Below are 12,288 nucleotides of genomic sequence, written 5' to 3'. Positions count from 1 at the left end.
AAAGGGTATGCCACAACTGCAAACCTACAAAGACATGGTCACCTAAGCTGACAGGCCAGGAGCAGAGATCCACACCTCAGGTGGAAGAATCTGTCCACAGGACAACTATTAGTTGTGCATTCCACAAATCCGGCCTTTATTGAAGAGTGGCAAGAAGAAAGCCATTGTTGAAAGAAAGCCATAAGAAGTCCCATTTACAGTTTGCGAGAAAACATATGGGGGGGGGCACAGCAAACATGTGGAAGATGGTGCCCCTATCAGATGAGACCAAAATTGAACTTTTGGGCTGAAAAGCAAAACGATATGTGTGGCAGAAAACTTGCACTGCACATCACCCTGAACACACCATTTTCTTCAGCAAGCACAGCGAAGCTTGTCAGATTTGATGGGAAGATAGATGGAGCCAAATACAGCCAAACCTATTAGAGTCTGCAAAAGACTTGAGACTGGGCAGAGGTCCACCTTCCAGCAGGAAAATGACCCTAAACATACAGCCAGAGCTACAATGGAATGGTTTAGATTAAAGCATATTCATGTGTTAGAATGGCTCAGTCAAAGTCCAGACCTAAATCCAATAGAGAATCAGTGGCAAGACTGTTCACATGTGATCTCCATCCAATCTGACAGAGCTTGAGCTATTTTGCAAAGAAGAATGGGCAAAAATTTCACTCTAGATATGCAAAGCTGGTAGAGACATACCCAAAATGACTTGCGGCTGTAATTGCAGTGAAAGGTGATTCTATAAAGTATTGATTCAGGGGGGCTGAATACAAATGCACACCACACTTTTCACATATTTATTTGTAAAAAGATTTTGAAAACCATTTATCCTTTTTATTTCCACTTCACAATTGTGTGCCACTTTGTGTTGTTTATCACATAAAATCCCAATAAAATACATTTCCATTTTTGGTTGTAACATGACAAAATGTGGGAAATGTCAAGGGGTATGAATAATTTTTCAAGGCACTGTATCTGATGCTCTCATCGGCCATACCTCTTAGGCAAGGAAATAATTTGTTGGGGCCAGCTTGACCCATAATGTCATAGTAAACCTGGAGCTTAGATTTAAGGTTTACCATGTGAATGTTAAAGCCTCTTCTGATGACAGTTTTTGGCGTAAGACGCTGCAGGCTGCTCCCTAAGTTTTTGAGTCTTCTTGAACCATTTGGTTGTTATGTGGGCCTGTTGGCATTGTTTACTGTATTGTCCACCCCTCAGTTGGATTACTTTTTGATGTCACAGAACACTCCCTTCTGTTTATATGATTTCCCTATGGCTTGCTACAAAACTAAGGCTAGATGTGGGAGGAGTTATATGGGGTATGTCTCAGCAGGCTTCTTCCAGTGTCATATCGCCTGGAGGTAGCTGCATATAGCTCAACTATCTTAAGTCCAAACAAAAACATTTTTTCCAAAAAATATACAAATTTATTTTATTTTAAATATATATACAGTATCTCACAAAAGTGAGTACACCCCTCACATTTTTGTAAATATTTTATTATATCTTTTCATGTGACAACACTGAAGAAATGACACTTTGCTACAATGTAAAGTAGTGAGTCTACAGCTTGTATAACAGTGTAAATTTGCTGTCCCCTCAAAATAACTCAACACACAGCCATTAATGTGATTGCACATAAATTGGGCCCAATTAGCCATTTTCCCTCCCCAGTGTCATGTGACTCATTTGTGTTACAAGGTCTCAGGTGCGAATGGGTAGCAGGTGTGTTAAATTTGGTGTAATTGCTGTTACTCTCTCATACTGGTCACTGGAAGTTCAACATGGCACCTCATGGCAAAGAACTCTCTGAGGATCTAAAAAAAAAGAATTGTTGCTCTACATAAAGATGACCTAAGCTATAAGAAGATTGCTAAGACCCTGAAACTGAGCTTCAGCACGGTGGCCAAGACCATACAGTGGTTTAACAGGACAGGTCCCACTCAGAACAGGCCTCCCCATGGTCAACAAAAGAAGTTGAGTGCACATGCTCAGCGTTATATCCAGAGGTTGTCTTTGGGAAATAGACTATAAGTGCTGCCAGCATTGCTTCAGAGGTTTAACCGGGGAGGGGGGGGGGGGGGTCAGCCTGTTAGTGCTCAGACCATAGGCTGTACACTGCATCAAATTGGTCTGCATGGCTGTAGTCCCAGAAAGAAGCCTCTTCTAAAGATGATGCACAAGAAAGGCTGCAAATGGTTTGCTGAAGACAACCAGACTAAGGACATGGATTACTGGAACCATGTCCTGTGGTCTGATGAGACCAAGATAAACTTAATTTGTTCAGATGGTGTCAAGCGTGTGTGCGGCAACCAGGTGAGGAGTACAAAGACAAGTGTGTCTTGCCTACAGTCAAGTATGGTGGTGGGAGTGTTATGGTCTGGGCCTGCATAAGTGCTGCCGGCACTGGGGAGCTACAGTTCATTGAGGGAACCATTAATGCCAACAAGTACTGTGACATACTGAAGCAGAGCATGATCCCCTCCCTTCCGAGACTGGGCCACAGGGCAGTATTCCAACATGATAACGACCCCAAACACACCTCCAAGACGACCACTGCCTTGCTAAAGAAGCTGAGGGTAATGGTGATGGACTGGCCAAACATGTCTCCAGACCTAAACCTTATTTGTTCACCTGTGGGGCATCCTCAAATGGAAGGTGGAGGAGCGCAAGTTCTCTGACATCCACCAGCTCCATGATGTCATCATGAAGGAGTGGAAGAGGACGCCAGTGGCAACCTGTCAAGCTCTCGTGAACTCCATGCCCAAGAGGGTTAAGGCAGTGCTGGAAAATAACAGTGGCCACACGAAATATTGACGCTTTGAGCCCAGTTTGGACATTTTCACTTGGGGGGGTACTCACTTTTGTTGCCAGAGGTTTAGACATTAATGGCTGTGTGTTGAGTTATTTTGAGGGGACAGCAAATTTACACTGTTATACAACCTGTACACTCACTACTTTACATTGTAGAAAAGTGTAATTTCTTCAGTATTGTCACAGGAAAAGATATAATAAAATATTTACAAAAATGTGAGGGGTCTACTCACTTTTGTGAGATACTGTATATATATTTAAAAGAAAAAAAAAATATATATATACTTTTTTTTAACAATACTTTAAAGCTAAATGGTATACCAAAGCTACAAATCTTATCCTTTTTTTAGATGCTCAAATATGCTATAAATTATGTGCCTTGTTGTTAACTCATATCTAATTTCACATCCAGTTCAGCTTACCAGATGTGGTGGCTACATTCATTTTCTTTTTTCAAGCTGTTTTTTCCTTTTTTTTCACCTGGGGATTCTACCAGTAAGACACATCCATCCATAAAATAACAACATTCACTCACCCTTCTGATTTAGGAAATAGAAACCAGACAGGACTACCGAACCTTGCCCTACCTGCTCTTGTCCCCCATCGCCATGCCTTGTATATCACTTCAGTACAGGTCTCTGTTTGTAGCAGCTCAGGCGACTATATTTACAGTGCATCCGGAAAGTATTCACAGCGCTTCACTTTTTCCACATTTTGTTATGTTACAGCCTTATTCCAAAATGGATTAAATTCATTATTTTCCTCAAGATTCTACAAACAATACCCCCTAATGACAACGTGAAAGAAGTTTATTTGAAATCTTTGCAAATTTCTCTGGAGCAGGTTTTCATCAAGGATGTTGATGTACATTGCTGCATTCACCTTTCCCTCGATCCTGACTAGTCTCCCAATTCCTGCAGCTGAAAAACATCCCCGCAGCATGATGCTGCCACCACAATGCTTCACTGTAGAAATGGTATTGGCCAGATGATGAGCGGTGGCTGGTTTCCTCCAGACATGGCGCTTGCCATTCTGGCCAAAGAGTTAAATATTTGTTTCATCAGACAAGAGAATTTGGTTTCTCAAGGTCTCAGAGTCCTTCAGGTGCCTTTTGGCAAACTCCAGGTGGACTGTCATGTGCCTTTTACTGAGGATCTGTGTCACCTGCCACAAGATGCAGCTTGTCATTTGCCACTTCACCTGCCACCAAATGCAGCTTGTCACTTGCCACCTCACCTGCCTTCAGATTCAGATTGTCACATAACCTCACCTGCCAGCAGATGCAGATTGACACTTGTCATGTCGCCTGCCACCAGATACGGATTGCAACTTGCCACCTTGCCAGCCACCAGATGCGAATTGTTACTTGTCATGTCACCTGCCACCAGATGTGGATTGTCACTTGCCATGCCACCTGCCACAAGATTCGAATTGTCACTTGCCAGTGGTTGTGTTGCTTGCCACCAGATGCAGATTATCACTTGCCAGTGGCCCAGAGTGAGGGCAGGCAGTGAGAGATGTTGTAATATGTCTGCTGCCCGTGGCTGCACAGTTAGGGCTGATCTGCAGTGATGCAGGGAGGGCGTTGAGGGCTGTCACTGTCCTGCCTTCCCCCTCACTTACCAGCCTGCTTACTGGCATGACTGCCTGCCCGCTCACTAGCCTGCTCACCCCTGGCCCACTCACTATTTTCTCGGGAAGAGCAATTGCCCCATGCCCCTCCCCTCTGGACCCGCCCCTGGATGGAGTGCTGTAGAGATCGTGGTTCTTCTGGAAGTTTCTCTCCACTGAGAAACACTGGAACTCTCTCAGAGTGACCATTTAAGTTCTTGGTCACCTCCCTGACTAAGGCCCTTCTCCCCCAATTGCTCAGTTTGGCCAGGGCGGCCTGCTCTAGGAAGAGTCCTATTGGTTCCAAACTTCTTCCATTTATGAATGATGGAGGCTACTGTGCTCAATGGGACTTTTAATGCTGCAGAAATTTTTCTGTACTCTTCCCCAGATCTGTGCCTCCATACAATCCCGTCTCAGAGGTCTACAGACAATTCCATGGACTTTATGGCTTGGTTTTTTTCTCAGACATGCACTGTTAACTGTGGGACCGTATATAGAAAAGTATGTGCCTTTCCAAATCATGTCCAATCAACTGAATTTACCATAGGTGCACTCCAATTAAGTTGTAAAAACATCTCAAGGTAAATCAGTGGAAACGGGATGAACATGAGCACAATTTTGAGTGTCATGGCAAAGGCTGTGAATACATGGGATTTTTTCCTTTTTTATTTTTACTACATTTGCAAAGATTTCAAACAAACTTCTTTCACGTTGTCATTATGGGGTATTGTTTGTAGAATTTTGAGGAAAAAATTAATTTATTCCATTTTGGAATAAGTCTGTAACATAACAAATGTGTAACAAGTGATGTGTTGTGAATACTTTCCAGATGCACTGTACCGAGGCCACTTACATGCATCCAGTAAAATGTTTAACAGTATTGTCTTACAATATAAAAAATTCTTAAACTAGTCTTGTCATTTTGGTATGTGAGATTGAGATTATCTGAGATTGAATGTGTACGGTATATACTGCTACGTGTTGGAGTTGCATCATGTAATACAAACTCTTCTTTGGTAACTTTAACCTTCTGCCATATTTTGCTTTTCTTGAAAATTTCTGTTAATTTACTTACTGTCTTTGCTACATCTCACTCCTTCCTTCTGTCTCAGGCCTCCTCGTTCCCGACGCTATTCTGGTGACAGTGACTCTTCTGCCTCCTCTGTCCAGAGTGCCCCTGCTGGCAGAAAATCATCCGAAGTGTTAAGACCAGGATTCCGTGCTTCAGTAACACGCAGTCAGTCCCAGGACCGCGGACCTCTTTCCCGGCGATCCCAGGTATCCCAGCCTGCAGTGTCTGATCGAGGCAGAACCCAAGGTATTTCAAGTACTGGCCCTTCAACAAGGCGTGCCCGAAGTCAAGGGCCCTCAAGTAACAAGAAGACAGTGTTGATGATTACACGGGATAAGGAAGGACAACATTCAGTGACAACTCCTAATGCTTCCAAGCCCCCTATTACTTGTCCTCAAACAGAGCCTCCCAAAACACATGCAAGAAGACAGCTGGGATACACCTCACAGCCTTTGGATGCTTGCCAGGAACAACAAATGTATCGTAGCTTTGAGAAAGAATTCCTTGAAAATTCACGACTCCTTGGGACCTCAGAGAATGCTGGAGGAGCACAGGGAACCATCTTGCTAAGTCCACCCTCTTCTGAGCCAGCTGTTATAGACTCTGCATACTGTTCTTCTAGCTCATCATCTTCCTCACTCAACTTCTATATCAGTGGAGGTGGAAGAGAGCAGAATGCAGACGGAAACACTGTAGTACTTCCTCCATTTACTTGGAGAAGACTTCCTGCTCTGTCCAGCTCTTCAGATGATAGTTCCTGCCCACCTGCTTCTGAGGACCTTCAGGAGGAAGGGGAGCCAGAAGAGCCATCTGAGGCAGCTGAAGCTGATTCTGATGCGGTGGTCTTACGACCAAAAAAATCCTCGAAACGCCCAGATAGAGTACCTTCCATCTATAAACTCAAACTGCGCCCAAAGATCAGACCACGAGTAGACACTCAACCAGACAAGTCACCATCTCGAATTCCCACCCCATTTAATTATAGAACTGCAAGCTCTCCACCTAAACCTGCAACCACTCGACGTTCATGGAGAGCCCTTCAGTCTGTTTTCTTTTCTGATTCAGGAGTACAAGCAGATCATCCTGGTGGCTGAGTCAATTCTTTGGTATAGTTATCCTCACTCTATTCTGATACATGCAGTTTGCTAGAAATTGATATACTGCAAATTATGCTTTAGTCCTAATGATTTTAGGATGGGGGAAAATAATCAGAGCTATTCATGAATCCTCACCAATTGTAGACTACACTTTGCACATGAATGCTCAACAGTGCTAGCATGACTACACATCCATACGCTATAGAATATTACAGCATGTGCATGCATGCACTTGTTGAAAGTGTAAGGAACAAAAATCATTTTATCTTCATTCCTGCTGTTGGATAAAGCCATTTATTCTGTTACATGCTAGAAGAGAAGCGCAACATCCCAGGTTGTTACCATTACTCAGGATAGAATGCTCTTTATTTTGCTATACCTAGCTAGGCAATCAAGGGTTCTGCTCTTTTATACAGTGGGGGCAGTTATTTAGAGAATAGTGTTCAAAGTTAGAAAATGGCCATGCCCTCTACATGGGTTTGGTATATATCTTCATCTTTGCTGCTGATGACCCTCCAAAAGATAATAAATTCTTACTTCATGGCTCTCTGTAATATATATTCCAAGCCTGCTGTATATACTGTCTAAGAACACTGTCACTGCTGTATGTACTGTAAGTAATTTCTCAGGAAACAAACTAGCAGTCACAATATCAGCATGGTTATATGGTCAAAGGATATTAATAATATCTAATTTTGCCATGTAACTTTTCTATACGATTTAGCTAGGTTATAAAGCGACGATCACTAAATAGATTTTTTTTTTGAGGGGGGAGGGTGGGACGTGTCTATCCTGAATTTCTGAAGACAAGCATTTAAAGATTATTTCCTGTTCCAAGAGATGACAGTTTATATGTAGACTATCAAAGCAGGTAAATTCAGACAATAGCATCATCCATAAATCGTCTGTCATAAATAATACATATTAAAACTCAATTAAAACAACACAATATCTCAGGACCAAATAGTAGAAAACAGATCCTTTGGAAGTTAAAAAAAACAGCAATTGTGTACTGTATGTATTTCGGCTGTATAGCTGTTTACTTGGAGTTCAGCTTTTAAAAATGACATTGTAAGTAGGTGTGAAAATTAAAGAATGAGTTGATATAAAAGGGAGACAGAGAAGGTGTTATATAGATAAATGGAAAGTATGAATGTGTATATAGCAATAAGAGGAAGTGTAGAAGGTTACAGATATTTGGTTTCCTAACTGATAGTGATCATCCTAGCTATAGTTATTTAACATTTTGAAAGGTAATAGTTGCCTACTGGAGATAACTGAATGTTTAAAAGGAATGACCCATAAGTTAAATGCGACAAACATAGTTACCTGCATCATTCATTCCAGATTGGTTTAATTTTTTTCAGCCCTTCAAAGTTATGGTTATGTATCATTAAAAATCAAAATTCTATGCCTAACCATATATAGGCAGATCTCTCACGGTGAATGATAGTGGTTATATATCTGCCATTGCTCTATAAGAATAAATAAGTATTGCAGTTTTTCTCAAACGCAAAGATGTTAAGTCAAGACGTGACGATAGGGCAGTTTCTTTCTCAATGGCCAAAAAAATTATGCCTGTCCCATCTCTTGCAAATATCAGATTTTGTATGACCTCCACGTTCTTAAAGAAACCCTGTCGACAGACCATTTATTAAAAAAAAAAAGTGTTTAAGATTATTATGTGCATTTAATGTATCTTATGCATATTCTATATCTGTAAAAGCCCCCCATGTGTAGATATCAAAAACCAATGGCACTGCAAGTTTGATGATGTCAGTAGCTCCAGAAGACTCAGTGCTGTCACTTAAGTGACATTCTATATTATTCAGTTTTTTTCCCCAACAGCTACATATTCATTTATAGAAAAGAAAAAGGCTGCAAGTAAGCATGTAACCACTTTTTTTGTTATTTTTATTAGTATTTTTTTTTTGTTTTATGTTGGTGGCAGGGTCTCTTCAGGAAATGTCATGCCGATAATCTAATCTAAATTCAGTTTTTTGCATATTTGTGTAGTCATCACTTTCAAGTTTGAGAAGTGTCAGACAGGCAAGTTAGTTTGAAACACTTGTTATAGTAGAATGTATACAAAACTGCTACAGGGAAATGTATGCAAAGCAATAGGGGTAGTTTATAGGTTGTAAAAATTAGAATGTTAAAGAAAGGGATTATGTGTCATAATAAAAGGTTTATTAAATGTGAAGTATAAAACTTTATTTTTTTCCTAATACAAGCAGTTTCTGTTAATATAGATAGGCATCAAGGGGTTTATTCTCTTGTGTAATACTTGACCACTCTTTATCTAACTGATAAAGGTAAACCTAAATTATTTTTATTTTCTTGAATATCACAGAAAATATGGCTGTTATGTATAAATCCACTTAATGTGCACATGAATTGTTTTAACTGCTTTTCAATGTGCGGTATTTGAAAATACGTCAGTGTTGTTTTTTTGGAATTTTTTTTTTTTAGCAGAATCAATTAATGTCACTAGGTAGGTACAGCAAAATGTGTTATCCACTTAACTGCATGTAGAAACTCTTGTCTTAATGTCTTGTAAGCTCACCTTGCTAAGAAATCTTTATAATTGGGCCTCGTATAAAAGCATCAAAGGAAAAGTCTGTATAGCCTATGGTAGCCTTTCTCAACCTGGGTTCCATGAAACTTTAGGATTCCTCCAGAACTTGCTTGAGCTATAACTAATTGACATTCAGTTTGATGGTGCCTACAGAGTTCCAGGATCAGCGCCACTTAGCAGCACAAGCAGCAAGACAAATATTTTATTTTTAGCTATCTTTAAAGGTGCCATTAGTACCACCACTGTATGGGGGACATTCATTCACAAATGCAAGGGAAACTTTTCCTAGGGACCCCTATGAATTGGTTTTAATTCGGGTTCATAAGACATGAAAATTATTTTAAGGGTACCTCTCGGGGGAAAAAGGTCGGGAAAGGCTGGACCATTATCAATCGATCAGTCACTTCTTGCTATTGCAGTTTACAAAATGAAAGGCAGAAGCTTTTTAATATAAATTGGTCTTATGATACTTTTATAAATAAGGCTCATTGCTCTGTATAGAGTATATGAACTATGTTTAACTTATCCATTGAAAACAGTTGTTTTGTCACCATAATCAAGAGTTGTTCATCCAGGTTAGTGTTTGTTGACTGTTTAGGAACTGACAGCGATTGTATTCATTCTTAAAATGTATTTTAAATATGGGAGTTTTACAGCTGCTGGGTTCTGGTGCTAGCTTTATTTTTTTAATTTCTAATTTAATGTAGTGTTCACTGTTTGGCCAAGCAGGAAAGAGCTTGAGTATTAATGTCAGATGCTGTAATCCTAAAGCATGTCCCCTAATTTATACAGGTAGAGTGTACCCAATGGTTTTCTGTCTGTCTTGACCCCTGCCTAAAACCGTTTCTGCTGTAATGCTATTCCGGGGTGGAATTTAATGTTGTCATTATAATATTGTATGGAGGGAGAATGATGTGTGCGAGCAGAGGAATGGGAGTGAATGTTGACACTGTGGAGTGCAAAAATTAACAGTGATGTTATTGAATTAATGGGACGATTATCAAAAGGCAATTTACAAAAAAAGCAAAAAAATTGCGTTTCATGCATCACACAAATTTTCTGTTTGGATAACCTGGTACATGCCCATTTGTCTTTGTTGAGCTCTGTTAAAAAAAAAAAATATATATATATATATATATATATATATATATATATATATGCCATAATACATTTTGTAAAGTCTAGCCTCATATCACCTCTGCCTTCATTAAAGTCTGCATTCACTAAAAGCAGGATGGTAGAGGTTCTTTCTTTTTTATTAATTGGGGCTTCAGCATTGAAATTTCCCCACTAGAGTTCTTAGTTCACCTACCCTCCCATGTCTATGATTATCTATGTAGGGTTCTCCTATCATGTCCAGTGGAGACCCATCCTGTACTGGACCCAACAAAACACTAGGGCGGTGTAAATATTCAAAGTGAAACAGAAAAAGGGTTGATCCCTTTAATTGCTTGTGAAGGGCAATGCCAGAAGATGCTAGGCAAATTAGAGAAAAATTACCAACAAAAGTAACAGCAGTCACAAAGGTGAATGTCACAGAATTGTGAGAGAATGCAAGTAACCATGTGGACTATCTGTAATGCTTTAGTAAGGACTAAAACACTGGCCACTGGCCAGTGGAAAAATAAATATAAAGTCTGTCGGTAGTGGGGCTCTTTAACTTGGCATGGGAGTGCTCAACCTTCAAATTAAGGTATTTGTAAGCTGAAAGAGGAATAATACTCTCAAAGTATCCTAGGGTAAATCAAGAATTCCACTGGCAGCAGCACAATCCTGCAGTAATGAACAGGTTCAGTACCCACAAGAGTGGACAAAGGCCTTCTCAGAGGCCACTCAGATACCCGTCAGATGCTCTCTTGAGCAGTCTGCAGTCTAATACCTGCTTTAGCAGACCAGATGGAAATGGATGCACAGTCCGCAAGATCTCAGCTTGGTAATGATGATTGGAACACATGTTCCAAAGGCCAGGTGAAAGAGCTCAGCACTCTGGTGCACTCCTCCCAAGCCTACACCTTTCTTCAGGTCTCCCCATGTATCTGTCTCTCCACTCTGCTTCCCTTTTCTGTGTTCATGGGTGAGACGAAGTCTGGTTGCTAAGATTAACTCCAATATGACTGTTGTACCTGGGCTGCACAGCTTTAAGGGGTCATCAGCCAGTGATACACTTAACTTCAGGCCATGTACAAGGAAGTACAAAATCTATTCTAAATGTTCCAAAGCAGTGAATGAAAAATGTAGTGTTTGGGCCCCTGAATTAGTCAATAAGCCCAAAGACAGACGACATAGTAATGGCCCTTAAGTGCAGGGACATCTACTGTGATCTGAGAAAACATTATTCGGAATGAGAGAACATCAAATTTGTCTTTATTGTTATGAAGGTTTCAGTAGAGCACATTTTAATTTTGCATGGAAAATAAATTGAAAAAGACCCACAAGAGATATCACAATACAATTGTTTTATCTTTCCTTTCCCTGAGAACATAAAAAATATAAACTATTTTGCACAGGCTAAAAAGTTGTGTTATGTTTTACTGTAATGATTAACCTAATGTGCCCTGCCCAATATCATTTACATAAGCCTTTGGCTGAAAACAAAACTTGCCTAATCAAGTCGACACAGGATAAGGTATTTATATGCTACAACATGCTTATAATTAATCTGGGATGTAGCTATAAAATATGGGCATTAGACAGAAACTGATTGTGATGCATAATGCATTTTGTATTACTTGAACTGCACTTTTTTGCTTTTGTATTTGATCCTAAAGTTTGTGGGGGTGGACTCAGATCTCACAATTGTATGCGAATCAATGGATGGTCATGGACATCGATGCTAAGGAAAATGTATGTGACCCAATGTATGCTGTCAATTCTGATCTGTTGCTGCTGATTAAATCTTTTGATAAACTCCGGTGTTGTTTTTTGTGTGACAATGACAATCCAGAAATCACTGTACAACATTTCTTCATTGCCTTTTGGTGACACAGGTGTTCTTAGCACAACTTATATGGGTTTCACATTAGTACATGCCACTCAACATTATGGATGACCAGAGGCGTAGCTTGAAGCTTGTGGGTCCCGATGCAAAAGTTGATCTGGGCCCCCCACTA

The 12,288-nt window shown here is 40.3% G+C and overlaps 1 protein-coding gene across 1 annotated transcript in view; it reads left to right on the top strand.

The window, feature by feature from the left end:
- Nucleotides 1-12,085, top strand: part of GAS2L1 (growth arrest specific 2 like 1) — a 73,905-nt gene extending 61,820 nt beyond the window's left edge. Inside the window, exon 6 of the mRNA XM_077461236.1 lies at nucleotides 5,544-12,085. Coding sequence (XP_077317362.1) covers nucleotides 5,544-6,597 — 1,054 coding nt within the window. The 3' untranslated portion in view covers nucleotides 6,598-12,085. The remainder of the gene's footprint in view (nucleotides 1-5,543) is intronic.
- Nucleotides 12,086-12,288: the final 203 nt, after the last annotated feature.

Source organism: Lithobates pipiens, unplaced genomic scaffold, assembly GCF_037356315.1.
Source record: "Lithobates pipiens isolate NorthernLeopardFrog02 unplaced genomic scaffold, aLitPip1_a1.2 Scaffold_3, whole genome shotgun sequence".
In the NCBI taxonomy this organism is placed as follows: domain Eukaryota; kingdom Metazoa; phylum Chordata; class Amphibia; order Anura; family Ranidae; genus Lithobates; species Lithobates pipiens.
The sequence above is the reverse complement of the archived record's forward strand: the minus strand, read 5'-3'. Positions and strand labels throughout refer to the sequence as shown.